This window comes from Leuciscus leuciscus (genome assembly GCF_965113295.1).
Source record: "Leuciscus leuciscus genome assembly, chromosome: 1".
NCBI classification, from domain to species: Eukaryota; Metazoa; Chordata; class Actinopteri; order Cypriniformes; family Leuciscidae; genus Leuciscus; species Leuciscus leuciscus.
In genome coordinates, this window is record NC_138725.1 from 62,641,304 (window position 1) to 62,658,551 (window position 17,248).

The 17,248-nt window shown below is 36.4% G+C and overlaps 1 protein-coding gene across 1 annotated transcript; it reads right to left on the reverse strand.

The window, feature by feature from the left end:
• Window positions 1–628: 628 nt before the first annotated feature.
• Window positions 629–17,165, reverse strand: il12rb2l (interleukin 12 receptor, beta 2a, like). The gene is made up of 15 exons (XM_082162514.1): window positions 16,795–17,165; window positions 16,027–16,308; window positions 14,424–14,568; window positions 14,114–14,265; window positions 12,110–12,255; window positions 10,360–10,504; window positions 7,619–7,695; window positions 7,257–7,503; window positions 6,227–6,415; window positions 5,769–5,870; window positions 5,201–5,332; window positions 2,832–2,975; window positions 2,605–2,683; window positions 1,878–1,947; window positions 629–1,773 (listed from the first exon to the last, which is right to left on the reverse strand). The coding sequence occupies exons 1-15, from the start codon at window positions 16,856–16,858 to the stop codon at window positions 1,396–1,398; spliced, it is 2,352 nt and encodes a 783-aa protein (XP_082018640.1). The 5' UTR covers window positions 16,859–17,165; the 3' UTR covers window positions 629–1,395.
• Window positions 17,166–17,248: the final 83 nt, after the last annotated feature.

Here is a 17,248-nt window from a genome sequence, read left to right on the forward strand (position 1 = left end):
TAACATGGATATACACAACATTCAAAAGTGTGTGGGGTCAGCAGGATTTTTTTTTTTTTTTTTTTTTGAGCACGGATTCATTAAATTGTTCAAAAGTGACTGTAAAGACATTTACATAAACACAAGCTTTTACATAATAGTTACATAAACATCACAGTTTCTACAGCACTACAACTGTTTTCAACATTGATAATAAGAATTTTTTTCTTGAGAACCTGAAGGATCACGTGACACTGAAGCCTGGAGTAATGATGCTGAAAATTCAGCTTTAAATCACAAGAATAAAGACATTTTAGTCAAATAGAAAATAGTTATTTTAAATTGTAATCATATTTCACAATATTACTGTATTTTTTTTTTTTAAATGCTACCTTGGTGAACATGAGAGACCTCTTATAAAAATATGAACAATTCTGTTATTTAAATGGATCTACTTAAATACAAATATTTATGAATATAAGCATCCCATCTCTGGGCTGATATTCCTGATTTTTGACTGAGACAACCTCAAAAAGCTATATGGTATGGAAGCCTGTTTTTGTCTCAGAGTTAAAAAAAAAAAAATATATATATATTTTTTTAAATAAACATTATAATTTGTGACATATAAAGCTGCAATTACAAGAAATAAAGTTATTTGTCTTTTTATTTTTTACTCTCAGGCATAAAAAGTCTTCCAAAATATAGGTAGACTACATCACAGACTAATAATAGTGACTACTACTCCTATGTTTACATGCAAACCTAACATCATGTCAAACAAATGATTGCAAAACATGAGAATTTCACATGAAAAAACACATGAGAAATTCACATTTGACTTTACAGAAGCACATCCATACAAAAAAAAATTTTTTATATACATTTATTATGTACAAAAACATTCAATTATCAACATTCATTTGAAGATAATTACCAGTAATAGTCTCATTTGTTTCATAAAAACCATGTTTTCAATGTTGAAATACCTTTTTCCAACAAGGTTTAATGAGCAGAGACTATAAGACATTTGTAGTCTGAATTCCCTGAAAAGTGTAAACCACATGGGACTGTGGATCTGAGGTCTGATCCGAACAGCCCAACATTAGTTTGTGGCAGGAACTGGAAACCCGTTTGAAAACAGTCCTTATGCCATTTGATTACGTTAAGGCAGCAAAACGTATACTTCACCTGTAAACAGCGCAGCTAATCTGGAAAAATCTGTGCATAGCTCTGCAAGATCTCTCCCACAGACACATTTGGAATTTCATGAATAACATGTCTTAATACTCTTTTCAGTGCAGGTATAAAGAGTACAATACATGTTGTTCTTCAGTAAAACAATCAACATTTCTGATTGCTCTATTTAAGGCACTACAATACAGATCAAACGTCATGAAACATGAAATGGCAGAGTTAATTCACCTCAACAGACGGCATAAAATGTCTTTCATAGTCTGAGACAAGTTGCTGGTCCCACCACTCTTCACCACCAGCACCCTCTTCTTCATCAGTATCAACCATCTCACTGTACTCTTTTCTCCAGCTGTCCTGCTTTGAAATGTTTCGTCTGTTTGATTCCTTAGAGTCTTCTAACCACTTCTCCCCACCTACATTTGTTCTGCCCAGTCCATCTGGCACCTGGAAATGTTGGGGATCCACATCAATTAAAATCTTCTCCAGTTCAGTCTCCGGGGGAGAGGAAGGTGTGTTGGGATGCGGGTTCTCCACGATCTCCAGCTCAGAGATCTTCAGAGGCGTTTCCGACGGAGAACAGAGCCATGGCCATGCATGCTGGAAGAAAAGCCAAGCTCACTGTTTAGAAGAACAAATATTCTACCATATTTATATGGGTGACAATCTCTTTCATATAGCTTTATAAAACTTTAGATTCTTACCTGAAAGTTCATATGTTTAAATGATTTACTGTTTAATGGATCTGGGATCTTCTGGGAACAGTAACGTAACCTGTACCAAGACAGCAGATATTAATTTACCAAAGTGCGTCTAATTTACCAGTTGAGGACCTAATATAGTTCTTTTTGTATTCTTCGCTTAGGGGTGAAAAAAAGATTTACTACTTTTTACAATTCTAAAACACCAGTTAAGAAAGCATCTGATCATAGCGATATGGGTATGTTTGCATGAGCTCTGCAATTCGGCACTCCAGTAAAGTCACAGCATGTTTATTTATATAGCGCTTCATACAATAGATAGCTTGGCATGGCAATGGTAAATAATAGGATGATATACAGTAGTCAACATTTGAAGTGGATCAAAAAAGTTCATCAAAGTTCTCCTAAATCAAGAACAGGTATTGTTCAAAATTCATGTATAACTTTGATGAAAGGTTTTGTTTTGATCCACTTCAAATGTTGACTACTGTAGTTGGAATGCATTGTATAATTGTTATGTGATAATTGAATAGAATGCAATTCACAACAGGGCCAAAATTATGTGGATTCCCCTAACCTGCTCATTAAGTGTAGAAGATTAAGATTAAGGTCAAGATTTATCCTCACAGAAATGACTAGACTAGTCAAGCTCACTATTTAGAAGGGGGGGGATCCATATACTTTTGGCCATATATTGTATGATGGAATTATAATGAAAGGTAATACTCACAATACCCATTTAAAAGCAATAACTAATATCAGGAAAGACAATGGTATGAATACAGCCATCAGTATTGAAGAAAAATAACCTAGGGGATGAGATGGAAAGAAATGACTGGTTAACTACATGATGCTGTATGCAAACAAAGACCTCTTAGTATTTTGGACAATGAATGCAATGTAAACCCCAAATGAAGGAAGGAAGGAAGGAAGGAAGAAAGAAACAGCTCATCTTACTGTTTTCCTCAGTGGTGAAGAAAGTGGTGATGCTCCTCATGCCTTCACCAGCAGCGCTAACAGCGCTCACCCTGGCGTGGTACTGCCGGGACGGCTGCAGGTCTGACAGATGCATGCTGGTCCTGTCACTGCTCACGTTATACCCTGTTAAAGAGGCCAGAGGACAAAAATATACTCTACTGTTAAAAAGTTTGGGGTCAGCAAGAATTTTATTTTATTTTTTAAAGAAGTCTCTTCTGCTCACCAAGGCTACATTTATTTCAGTGGTATTCAAATGGTGGACCTGTAGAAATGGTGAAAGGGCCCAGTAAAATGATGTCCCGCGGTCCAGATGGAACCAAGTACATATTTGTACCGGGCCATTTTACCGTTTCAACAGTTTAAAGTGAGCAGTGTGTCAAAACAACGGAGCCGTTCAAACCAAAAGCGCCCAGGGTCATTTATTTCAGCGCTATATCCACTAATATTTTTATCTAGAGCCAAACTCGCTTCATTCAAGCTCTTTCTGTTCCGTGCGCGTTGCTTCTCTCTCCCCATAAAGACATTGAAGCTGCAGATGACGCGGCTATTTTAACAACAGTAGCAGAAACACGGAGAGTAGCAAATAGATACTTTTGCTAAAACGCTGCCGAAAATCAAATGAGAATGAAGTAATTACAATTATTTTTTACATTTAGTGTTATTAAAAGCATTTCATAAAAAATTATGTTATAAACTGGAAATTATTTAGAGATGGCAAGGGAAGACAAAAAAAACGTTGAAATTACTAGTTAACTTTGTTTTGTGCCCATAATGAGTTTTCATTATAAGTTTGTTTTATTAGTTTATTACCTACTTGAGCAAAATATAAAAATGGTCCATTCTTTCCTTAAGAGGTAAACACTGAACCCCCCGCTTTCTTAGTCCCAAGGCCTTCCATGTGCCATACATGGTTTAAATGTGAAATAAATAAATAAATAAATAATAGCCGGATAAAACATCTGACCTTTTTTATATCCATATCCAGTTGGTAAAAATAATACATAATAAAACAATAATGGTAAACATTCTTATACATATATGCTTTGGCTCTTGGGGCCCAAGATTCCCATCTTTTATGAATATTTTGAGTGTTTAGGATTTATTATTTTACAGTACTATGGCTGCGGTATTACTAAAGTATTGTGACCTTGTGAGGTATTGACCTCCGCTGGGAAAGAAATATAGAGACTGAACCTCTTTAACTTTAATTGAATACTCCTGATTTATTTGATAAAAAATACAGTAAAACAGTAATGCTGTTAATATTATTACAATTTAAAATAAAAAATGATTTATTCCTATGATGGTAAAGCTGAATTTTCAGCATCATGACTCCAGTCTTCAGTGTCACATGATCCTTCAAAAATCATTGTAATATGCTGATTTGATGCTCAAGAAACATTTATTATTATTATCAATGTTTAAGACAGTTGTGCCGCTTAATATTTTTGTCGCAACCATGAAACATTTCTTTGATGAATAGAAAGTAAAAAAAAACAGCATTTATTTGAAAAATAATTCTTTTTGTAACATTAAAATTGTCTTTATGGTCACTTTTGGTCAATAAATAAAAGCATTTCTCTCTCAAAAAAAACAAAAAAAACTTACTGACCCAAAACTTGGTAGTCTAAGTATTAATATTTCATGTTGCAATGTTGGTCAAATAATAGAAACTCAGGGTCTACAATATAATGAAAGTACTAAGCATTACTCTCTTAAGCCCGGGACACACTAAACCGACGTCAAAGGACTAGCAGCGATTAAAGCTGACTGTGTTGTCGCCTCTCATCAGCTGCGTCTCGGCCAAAAAGTTGCGCTTGAACACACCAAAAGGACTATAGGAGACTTTCAACTTGCACGTGTGTTCTGCTCCTGCGTGTGAGGAAATATCTGACTATATCAACGGGTATCAATAGTTTATTATCATCATTCAGAAAGGGAAACCGAGACTAGGACTGCAGATATACAAACCGTAAACAAAGCAGCGCTTGTTTACCATTTTGAAATATCAATCACACTGATCACTTTCTTCATTCCATTATGAAAATATTCATGCATTCGAACGCTCAGGTAAGATGATGTAAAATTATAATGTTAGCCTTCTGTCTGTACTATCTTGACGTCTTTGCTCGCTTTCATCACTTTGCTCATACGATAAGCTGAACAGCCAATCAAAGCTGTTCAATCAACATGCTGAATCGACCAAAGAAACCCAGATGGCACTTGGCTAGAGCCAACAGTGCAGAACACACTGAAAAAACGAAGCCCTAGACGCTCAAAAACGGCCCTACATTAGTTTGGATTGTCCCGAGCTTAAGATTTACATTAAAGGAGAGATAATGGATTACCTGTCTCATTGATGCCCACCAAGTAATGCAGGATGACACCTTTGCTCTCATGCACAGGGATGGGGCTCCACATCAGAATGACAGAAGACTGAGAGATGATCTTCACATGGAATTGTGGGACTTTAGGAGGAACTGGGCAGGGAGATAAAGAGATGATACCAATATGAAGGCTTGATGACTAGCAAATCTGATTACAAGATACTTTGTGCCCTAAAACTGCCACAACTATCTCAAAAGTGAGAAAATGTTTTATGAATGGAACGCATTACACTTTTTAAAAATCAATCTAAGTGAATGGAAATGTTGCACTATTCAAGCTAATTATTGACAATGCAATATACTTCTACAGTGGATGTGTCTTTTGACAAATAAGCTTAATATTAAAACTGTTAATCAGGGGTGTATGTTTGTAAATACACTGCTATTTTCCTGAATTTTGTCTCTCTGTCGTATTGGACAATTTGCAATTAAAACGGAATAGCCAGATTTTATTTGATGTCTTGTGGACTTTGGTCTGTTGTTAATAAAACAACCAAAAGTGCAGTCAGTAATTTAAAGGATGTCATACCTCCTTGAAGTGTGTATGCAATCGCTGACTTGAGGAAAGTGCTGTGGTTGTTGAAGACAGCATACAGTGACACATTATATACTGTGTAGTTCCTGAAGTCACCTTTGGATGGAGACAAACGTGAAATCACTGTTAGGGTCAGAACAAATTACAGCTTTCTCTCTTTCACACATCCACTTGTTTCACTATATTAGTGACGACACTGCAAAGACCTGCATTGATTTTACTTTAGGTTAATGGTATTTTCTATGTCCTAAAGCAACCCCTACCCCTAAACTTACCCATTACAGAAACATGTGCAAAACACTGGATTTAAAGAAAAAAAATTGGCAGATTTTTTATCCTTTTTTACTAGTGAGGACCAGTAAAATGTCCTCACTAGTCAGTTACTAATATTTCACTGAGGGCATTTGGCCCTCACAAGTATAGCTAAAACCTGTACACACACACACACACACCTGTGATTGCGACAGATGTCTGGGTTCTGTTTACTCTGACCCAGCTCAGGCACGGACGGTGAGGTAATGACACGTACTGGACCACATACTCCAGGACGCTGTCAGAGAACTGTGGGTGTACAGACCATGAGACCCGCAACATCTGTTTCTCACCCATTACAGTCAGATTCACCTCAGGTGTTGTCTGTCCTGCAGGGCATAAATATCATATAAATATAATTTTACACTACCATTCAAAAGTTTGGGATTGGCAAGTCTTTCATGCTCAGCAAGGCTGCATTCAATTTATAAAAAATACAGTAATAACAGTATCATTGTGAAATATTTTAAATAGCTGTTTTCTATTTTAATGTTTTCAAATATAATTTATTCCTGTAATTTCAATGCTGAATCAATTAAATGTGTCCTTGCTGAATAAAAGTGTTATTTCTTTCAAAAACATCTTACTATCTTTTTTAACGGTAGTGTATATTGCATTTTATTATAAAAATATTTTATATATATATAAAATATTTTATATATATATATATATATATATATATATATATATATATATATATATATATATATACATACACACACATATACATATATACACATATACATATATATATATATATATACATATATATATATATATACACATATACATATACATACACACACACACACACACACACACACACAGTCGTGCTCAGAATTAATCATACCCCTGGTAAATATGATCAAAAATGGCTGTAAAAAATAAATCTGCATCGTTTATCCTTTTGATCTTTCATTAAAAAAATTGGCAAAATCCTAACCTTTCATTCATTTAATATATATATATATACACACATACATACATACATACACACACACATACATACATATATATACATACATACATACATATATATGAGCATTTTTAAGTAGAACTTGAACAAAATGAGAGACAATGGCAAATGACTAATAATTTTTAAATTAAATATCAATTATAAACTCAACATAACATAACTTTGAATCAGAATTTTGCATTGACATGACATACCCCTCAAAGGAAACGGCATGAATGCGGGGACGGACGTGCCCAGTGAAGTGTTGGCTGACACAAAAACTCCCACAACACCCATCTTGAGAGGGAAACGTATGAGCTGCGAGCAGTTCTGCTCGGTGCGATGTTGACTTCCTGTGTCTCCCTGCTGCATGGTAACCTGCTTGATCTCAGTTCCATTTTTAAGCTTCAGTGTCACAATATAGTTGCTTATTTCCCCTCTAGCCTGAGACCGGGGCATTTCCTGAGAGACACGATAATGTCAGACAGTCAAAAAAACTACAGCTCATTCATGATGTAATGAATCATGATTGACCCACTGAACAAGAACCAGTAAGAATGATGGGAGTATAGCCTACTTTCCAATAGATGTTACAGGAGGAGTTGTCAGAATAAGGGGCACAATCACTCCAAACGTCCAGCTGTCCAACCGGTGCTGAAAAGACAGAATATAACAGACAATTATCGTCACTGATTATTTTATATAATAGATTTTAAATGGAATGCTAACAAACTGAATAAAGCATACTGTGCAGTAGTATGTACTGTATACCATACCATAAAAAAACAATTCAAATATTCATACATACATATACACATATATATATATATATATATATATATATATATATATGTTGGGTAAAAAGAACAGTAAAAATATTTATAATGATTAAAAAAAATTGTTTCAAATAAATAAATAAGAACTGTTTTTCGAGCACCAAATCAGCATATTAGAATGATTTTCAACTTTGTCCTCACAGGAATAAATTACATTTTTAAATAATATTACAATAGAAAACAGAAACTGTTTGTTTTAACAGTTTTTGATCAAATAAATGTAGCCTTGGTGAACATAAGAGACTTAAAAAAAAAAAAATGTTTTTAGTGAAGAGTCAGAGTGGATTCTAAACATGGTGTTCACTCTTGTTTAAAACTGAATTGCGTGTGTATTTAGCACTGACAACTGTATTCTGCTGTATTCAAGATCATCCTCAAAAACAGTAAATGAGTGCTTTAAAGGGTAACTAAACCCTAAAACAACTTTTTTTAGTTAATGATCTATAAGACTGGGGCTTCATTAATGCTGTTCATTGATTCAAGTAATTGTTTTGACATTTGGGTATAAAGTGTTTTAATTCTACAATATATGGTGTAAAAACGTCTAAGTGCTGCCCTCTTCAGGTTGAATGGGGGCTACTACAGTTGATTTTTCCTATTGGAAGTTGTGGTGCCGTGACGTAAGAGAGCACCAGCTAACCGCTCAGGTGCACGGGCACCAGCTAACCGCTCAGGTGCACGCCCCCTGGGCTCTGCCCACTTTTCCAGCATTTTTCAAATATTGCCAGTGGGCGGAGTCAGGCTATGACCAGCAGTTGAGTTAAGGCCAATTTATACTTCTGCGTCGAGTGTACGCCGTAGTGTACGTCGTAGGGTACGCACGTAGGCGACGCCGTCGTGAGCATTTATACTTCTGCGAATGTCTGTGTTGCTCTGCAGTTACACCGCCGAAACGCTAGTTGGCGCGGGTGGGTTTTAATGTTCCAGTTCCACTGTGTTTACATTCCTCGCGGCTGTTTTGAGTTTAGGTTTCTACGAGCAATGGCGACTGAAGGAGTCATACAGATGGCTGTATTTCCGCACTTCTTCAAGCAATCTCTCGGTCACTTGGTTTATTTCCATGGCTCTTCACTGATCTTCGGAATTTAAAAATGGCGGGCGGGCGGTGCAGAGTGCAGAAGATCATTCCGGAAATGGGTAGGAGGAAACGCGATGCTATCCAGCCGACCAATCACAGATCTTGCGGTCCGCGTCGCCGCGACGCGTAGTTACATTTTTGAGGAGGTGCGCGTCAGGGTACGGCGAAGGGTACGACGTATGGTACACGTCAATGCGTATGCTACGCCGTACCTTCTACGCGCACCCGACGCAGAAGTATAAATTGGCCTTTACCCTTTAATGTCCTAAATCAGGGATTCCCAAAGTGTGGTACGCGAGCTACCACCAGGGGGTGCGCGAGAGTAAAAATGTAATGGCGGTCTGTTTTTTTAAGTGGGATTTTTCCACACAATAAAAAAACATGAACAGTAAACATTTCCTTTGTAAATTCCTTTTCCTTTTATTTTAAATAAAAAAACTATAATTTATTAGTTTTTGATACAACAAATGCATATGAAATGCACAACGACACACCTAAAGTCACTCACGCACATACAAGCAAACTCTACACACACGAGACGCGCGGAACTCTCCGCGCACATACTCATATGAGACGCGCGCGCGCACACACAAACTCTCCAAGGACATACTTATATGAAACGTGAGCACACACACACACACAAACTCGCGCACATACACATACTCAATGTGCCCCGAGCACACACACAAACTCTCCGCGCACATACTCATATGAGACGCGAGCACACACACACAATACCATAAAGATGTGGAAAAGTCGATCAAAAGTGTGGCTACATTTCTCCAGGCTCGATGCCAACAATGCGCGATGCAGTGTGCGGTAAGACCGGTACCACGACAAATATGATGAAGCCCTTGACAGTGCACGGAGTAAACAGAAAGTTGCTCCGTCTTCGACTGGTAAATGAAGAGATACCTTGTTGATCACTCTGATAGTGTTTATATTGCAATGATGACCAACTGAATGTACACCGCCGTTCAAAAATGTGTTGGTTAGTCAGAATTTTTTTTCAGTAAGGATGCATTAAAGTGATCAAAAGTGACCTTAAAACATGTCACGTGTGTAATGTTACAAAATATTTCGTTTTTAAATAAAACTAAATTACGCGGCTGAAAATAACCGTGGTCTGTCACTCGTCCTCTTAAAAGAGGAGGCTTGTGCGTAGCTTTGTTGCATTATATTGAAACTTTGTTGATGTTGTTATTGTCATGCGTGTTCTGGTTATTTGTGCATGATTAAACATGAGTCTTTATATGGCGATAAAACAAAGCTTTGTTGCGTTATTTTTTTGAAGTGGGGATTGGGGGTGCGCCAACCCGGTTGGGACATAGTAGGGGGTGCGCAGGAAAAAAAGTTTGGGAACCGCTGTCCTAAATGAATGGATAATGTGTGTCTTTCTCTGACCTGCAGGGGGAGTTCTGACTGAAAACACTGAACTCCAGTTACTCATGACTTTCTCTTCATATCCACAGTGGCAGCGAACACGAAAAAGGTACTCTGTGAATGGCTGAGAATCCTCCAACGGAAACGTGGACTGGAAATCATCCTCCTGCACAATTAAAATTCAACAATTGGTTTAACTAGAACATAATTTATTAGAGGTTCAGTTCCACCCAAAATTTTAATTCTGTCACCATTTAAGCTACTCACCCTCAATGGTGTTCTTAATGATTTTGGGTGAACTAAATCTTAAAACTAGTATTGATAAATCTCTGACATTATGAAAACTATTCAATTATCGGTAACACTATTATGATGGTCCACTTTAGACATTCAACTAACAATAAGCAACTTTGCAACTACATTTCAACTACCAGTCATTAGAGTATTATTAGACCGTCTGCTTAATCAGGGCTGCCAAGTTACTTTTGAGTTTAGCTTGGAGTGTTGTGACTGGCAAAATACTTGGATTTCATTAAGTTTAGTAGTTATGTTTACATGGTACGATGACTGGTAGGCTACTGTTTTTCTTAGTGCTTGACTCAATTTCAATTCATAAGCATGTAAGTCAATTCCAATCTTGATTCATTTGGATAAATATCAGATACAGTAGCTACATGTTAATTTTTCTCAAATATTCTCTCAACTAATGCTGTCCTCTTTGCTCTGCGATTTTTTCACTGCGTGAGAAAATGGATGTGTGGCGTGGGAACGTGAGAACTGTGCGAATCTCACACTGAATGCGTGAGAGTTGGCAGCCATGAGGCCTAATATTTTGATGCTCCCCAACAGACATTCTATTGACTATAAGTAACTTCGCAACTACATAATTCTACAAACTAACCCTAACCATAACAGTCTACTAATACTCTAATGAGAGTTAGTTTACATAGTTGCAAAATCAACTACATTGAATTGAACAATTGAATAGTTTAACACTCATTAACACTTACTATTCTACTCTATTTCTATTATCCTTTTTTTTTTTTCATGTATAAAAAAAACTTGCTATGTGTACTTTCCTAGACTAATTGGTACTTGTCACAGCACATATTGTATTACATATTGTTGCCCTATTGTTGGTCTGATTGCTTCTAGTGCTCCCCTCACTTAACAGCGTCTGCTAAATGATTAGATGTAAATCAATGAGAGTTAGTGGACATGTACTTGCAAAGTAACATAATTAGTAGAATGTCTAAAGTGGACTGTCAAAATAAAGTGAAACCGAGCTATCTTTGATTGCTTCCATACAGTCATAACAAAAAATAATTTACATTAAAAAAGCATTGAAAAATACATTTTTCATTAATTTACATTGAAAAATTTTGACAAAACACAAATGTGTTTGTCCTAGGCCTGGTTTAAAATCTACACTTTTACTAAGATTTGTATTTTAATAATCCAATACTGATTCTTAAAACCCAAAGATCCATCTTTTAATCTGTTTTAATGGATGTGATTATCCTTCATTAAACTTTACGCACCCCTCTGATTCTGCAGATGGATGGATTTTCTTCTGGACTAACTCACTACAGAAACTCAGTTCACTAAAGCACTTTTGAACACATGAGTGAAAATGCCAGAGCTGCACCCATGAAGCCAGTGACACCAATCTTAGAGGAAAATGTTAAAATATTCTGAATCAGAATCGGATAAGGATTTTGTGAATGAGAACTGAATCAAATTAAATGGGATTTTCCATTCCTCCTCTCACCTGAATCCAGTCCAGCATGTGATCATGTGCGCGGTATTGCACTTGACACTTCTTGTCTAAGGGGTCCACACTGTCACAGACCATGTTCCAGTAGATCACCAGCGGCATGAAGGTGTAGGTAATTTTGTTGGGGGGGTCTGGACGAACTAAAAAATAAAAAAACAGGGAAAAGATTTAAAGCTAGAACTAAGCATTTAAATTCATTATTTTTCTAAGTGATGAAACTTACAAGTTTCATTAACTTGAGCTACACTACCATTCAAAAGTTTGGGCTCTTAGTCTCTTATGATCAATAAAGGCCAAATTTATGACTATGTCTACACTAACCACATTTGAAAACAAATATTTTACCTCTATGTTTTGGCCTTCTGTTCACACTGAGAAGAGCTTTTTGAAGACACTATCCCAAGTGGCTAAATTTGAAAACACCATTTTTGCATTGTACAGTGAACTGTGAAAAGGAGGTATTTGAAAACGATGACATGTTTAGTAATGTGGAGAATCAAAAACAAAGCTGGTGTGCACATCCCAAACACCCAGATTGGGCTCAGGTGCAGGACAACTGAGTGATATAAACAAAAATAAAGAAGTGTGAAGTCCGCACTATCCCTTTAGTCAATAGACTTAATCATTTATTATTTTTTGTTTATTATGTTTTTTTGTTTTTTTTTTACATGATCTGTACTTGTCACATGATCTGTACTTGTCACATGATCTGTACGTGTCACATGATCTGTACGTGTCACATGATCTGTACTTGTCACATGTTTCTGTGTGTGTGTGCCCAAATAGGGTGATCACCTGTGTCTATTTAAAGTTGTTTTCACTTCACATTGATATTGTGCCTGATGAAGACCTGAGGGTCGAAACGTTGACTTTTTTAATAAAATCCATTTGGAAGCAGTTAACATCAGTGTGCGGACTTCACACTTCTTTATTTATGTTTAGTAATGTCACACATATTATATTGATAGTTATCTATGTGTACTGGCATTGTAGTTCCTGCTGTTCATTTACATAGTGTTTAAAGAAAAAAACAGAAAGTCAGCACACCAAAGCTCCAAAATATGCAAAAAATTTAATTCAACAACACACAGAGTGAGTCCACTATTACATTTTTTGCATATTTTGGTGCTTTGGTGTGCTGACTTAAATTTTTTTCTGATATTTCTTTTGTCGAGCACCCAACCCGGAGCATATTTTTGACAGTGATGTGCGTGCTTTGGTCTTGTTTTTGCATAGTGTATTAAAAATAAATGTTACTTTGTTCAATCTTCAAATTATGTTCCTGCAAAATAGAAGACAGAAAATTTACCCGCCATTGCTGTTCTGTGTCAAAACATGAGTGCAATTGCGTTTCCATACATGGAATGGTGATTTAATGCGACCTGGACACACTAGAAGTGGTAGAGAGTAGAGAGATTTTGCTAATAAAGCGATCGTGTCAGAAGAATAGCCTGAGAACTTTATTATGTCTGGTCCCGCTGTATCATTTCAGTGAGCTTTTATTATAATTTACACATGCACAATAAGATGACTTCAGCTGTTAAAACGGCATTTTCAAATGTATCCACATTAATGTCGACGTTGTCTATTTGATCAAAACTTCAGTAAAACCAGTAATATTCTAAAATACTGTTACACTTTAAAATAACTTTTTTTATTTGTGTGATCAAAAGCTGTGATTTACAGTATTAGGCTACTCCAGTCTTCAGTGTCACATGATCCTTCAGAAATCATTCTGATATGCTGATTTGATGCTCAAGAAACATTTATTTTTAATATTAATGTTGTGCATTGAAAATGGTTGTGCAGATTTCATTAAAAAAGTACTTTGATTAGTACTGTATATCGAGGGAGAAGAGAGAGACTTGGAGGTGATGGGCTCTTTTTTTTAAACATTTTTTAATAATAATCATCATCAGAATTGTGTGTATACTGACTACTTTACTGTGCTTCAAATGGTTCAGAGAAATGGTTTACAATGGAGTAAACGTGACTTACTGATATGGCCTGTGTTGAAGACAGACTCTTCAGATTGTGCAGAACCCAACACATTTTTGGCAGTGACCCATGCTGTAATGTCAGTGCTTTTCGTATACTCCTCTCGGTTTATGATCACATTCTCTTGATCGCTCTCCCTTGAGTTAATGTTCCTGAATATAAACACAAAAAAGGTTCAAGTTAATCTTTTATATTTGAAGTTTAAATATGATATTTAATTTGAATTATTAGTCATTTGTGATTGTACTTAGGTTCTACTTAAAAAATGCAAAAGTTTTGACTACTTATTAGTAAGTTAACACTGTCACACCCATCACAATCTTTCCAGTGAAGAGTGTAAATGGTTGGAATCATTGGCTCATTGGATTTCGTCCAGGAGCAGTGAATGTCTTCATCAAAGTCTTTATTAAAGTCTTCAATAGCACAATCAGGGCGAGATGGGGAAGAGGGTGGATCTGTAAAAGATGGAAAACTATTCTTGAGGAAAGCCAACAAAAAAAGCATAGATAAAGGGATGGGAAAACAAAAACAAACAAAGCCATAATAGCCAACACAAAGAGCTGCACCTTTATTTTCAAGACTGAGAAAACAGGAAGTCACATGTGAAAATCAGCAAAAGTAAGCTGCCAGTGTTTCACACACTTCCCCTCCTTGTCTAATTTTGGACATAATTTAAACACAAGCATTTCTCAAAGAATGTTCCAGACTTGTTATGAACCCAGCATGGGTTATATTTGTGGTTTGCAACGTGTTGTCTCCTTTGTCGCGGCTTGCGAGCCGGCCGTGACTGACTCAGTTCAGATTAAGCTCTGTTACCAAATCAAATCATTTACAGTTACACATTTGGCGAATGCTTGTATCCAAAACTACTTAAATTGCATTCAAAGTATATATTTTATCAGTTCATGCATTCCCTGGGATTTTAACCCATGCTCTACTAGTTGAGCTACAGCAACACAACTTTCAGTAATGCACTTACAATGGAAGCCTATGGGGCAAGGCATCCTAGAGAGCTTAGAAACAAAAATGACGCATCTTGTATTTTTGTTAAACCACTTCGATTTAGGGATGCACTGATATGAAAATGTTGCCCGATAATTCTTTATATCTGAAAGCCGATAACCGATTGGCCGATAAATCTACATTTTTATATAATTTTTGAGAGCCAGATTATAAAAAACAAAAAAGTCTCACCATTACCATGTCCCAAGCACACAATTATAATGTTCTCATTATAATTTTATGACAGACTTTCCTTTTTTGAAGTGATACCAATCATATTTCAAGCAAACCATTATGGAGAACAGTGTGCTCAGCTGAAGGGAATAATCCATTATTTATCGGCTTTAATATATCAGCCAAATTTTCTTATTGGGCCGATAATGAGAACATTAAAAATGATACTATATCGGCAATAACGATATGTGGCCAGTTGCATAAACTGTTAAGACTAGTCTTACAAGTTAGTCATCCAATTTTATTCTTTAAAACTGTTAATAACTTTGTAAAGTCAGTAACATAAAAACGTAGATTGGTCTAATTTGACACCGAACAGTAAGACTGATTACCCCTAACTAACTTCTAGTTGATCATACTAGTTCTTAAAGACACAGTCTTAACATAATGGCTATGTTTATGCAACTGGCCCCTGGTGGCCGATATATCGTGCATCCCAACTTCGGTTCATTAATGTGTGTTATTTTGGCTGTGACGTTCTCCTTTACATTGTATGGTTATGATTAACAAAATCCTGTATATAATTGGTTTTTCTTTGTAAACAACTCCCTTCAGGGATCCTTGTGTGTGTGTCATGTGAACATAGACACTTGAACATAAAACTTGTGAAACCAAGAGCATTCCCAGATTCAGTAATGAAGTCATTGTTGATAAATCATCAATTCTGTTATACTCACAGCCTCCTCTTACTGTTACATTGCAGGTATCGGCTGTTTTTCCATTACACGTGCAGCGAATATGCCCTGTATGTTTTACTGCGATAGAGAAGTTGAAGGTATCTTTGGTCCTGACACATGCGCTGGGTAACAGATGTCTTTGCCCAGGCGTGATAACACAAAGCTGGAAGAGATCACAACTTTTCGCTCTTTCCCGTGCACTCGTGTGGCACACAACGGACACATTGTGTCCAACAGGATGAGCCCGATTCCACCAGCAGTTTACATCCACTTCAAAAGAGGCTGAATAAATAAAGAAGACAATGAATGGCAACAAGAACAGGCTGGGGCAAAGATGCAGACTTGCACTCAGTTCCACAAATATATCCATTTAAATGATAGATTATTGAATTCATGTTAAACTTCGTTTGCATATTTTTGACATGATTTGAATATTTAATGTATGTGAAAACTGATTAAAAACACTAATTTGTATAAAGTTAAGTTGCCTAAAAAGTATTTGGACACTTGAATAGATGCCAACTAATGCTGCTAGAGCTTCACTTTTGTAAGGTATTTTGCTATTAGTACCGTTATGTCTGAAACTGTGATGTTTCATCATTTAAAACCTAAAAACTTACTTTTTGTGAAAGGTGTGCTATATTTGATTATATATTAAGATATCAAATACATATTTTATTATATACATTCCCCGAAAAAAGCATAATAGTCTCAGAATTTATGATAGAATGAAATATTCCACACACACACACAAAATGTTTTGCTCACCTTGACAGCATATCCACATGTAAAGTAGCATAAGAAAATGTAATTTTACATTCTGCCATGCCATCGCTCACGGCATCCGCGGACGCAAAAAACTCCAGTATTACGCAACGTTCCGTTAACCGAGTAATAGCACGTTTACAGGAAATCCAGGCATTTGTTTGTTTCGCTGCAAAGTTACATCGTTGACCGGCAAGGAGCACATGAAAGTTCTTCAGCCAGTCCACTTAAAAGTAATCACTTAATAACGTCATTCTCTACAGCCTGGAACGAGCATTTTCTATTTCTTGTTATATTGTTCCCTTATGTTATGTTTGTTACAGCTAACGTTTTCCGTCGCTTTAGTTGCACTCACTGTGCTCGTCCTTCTTCAGACAAGCTCGAACTCGCTGACTGTACAGTCCACGCCTGTACGTGAGCTCGCGGCACAAGACTCAGCCCATACGTCACAACTACG

Excerpts from the sequence above, each read along its gene's own strand:
- il12rb2l (XM_082162514.1), bottom strand. The coding sequence starts at position 16,858 with ATGGCATGGCAGAATGTAAAATTACATTTTCTTATGCTACTTTACATG. Across the intron at positions 7,696-10,359 it reads AGTCAGAACTCCCCCTGCAG|CACCGGTTGGACAGCTGGAC; the intron begins GTCAGAGAAAGA and ends CTGTCTTTTCAG. Across the intron at positions 7,504-7,618 it reads CCTGTAACATCTATTGGAAA|GAAATGCCCCGGTCTCAGGC; the intron begins GTAGGCTATACT and ends CGTGTCTCTCAG.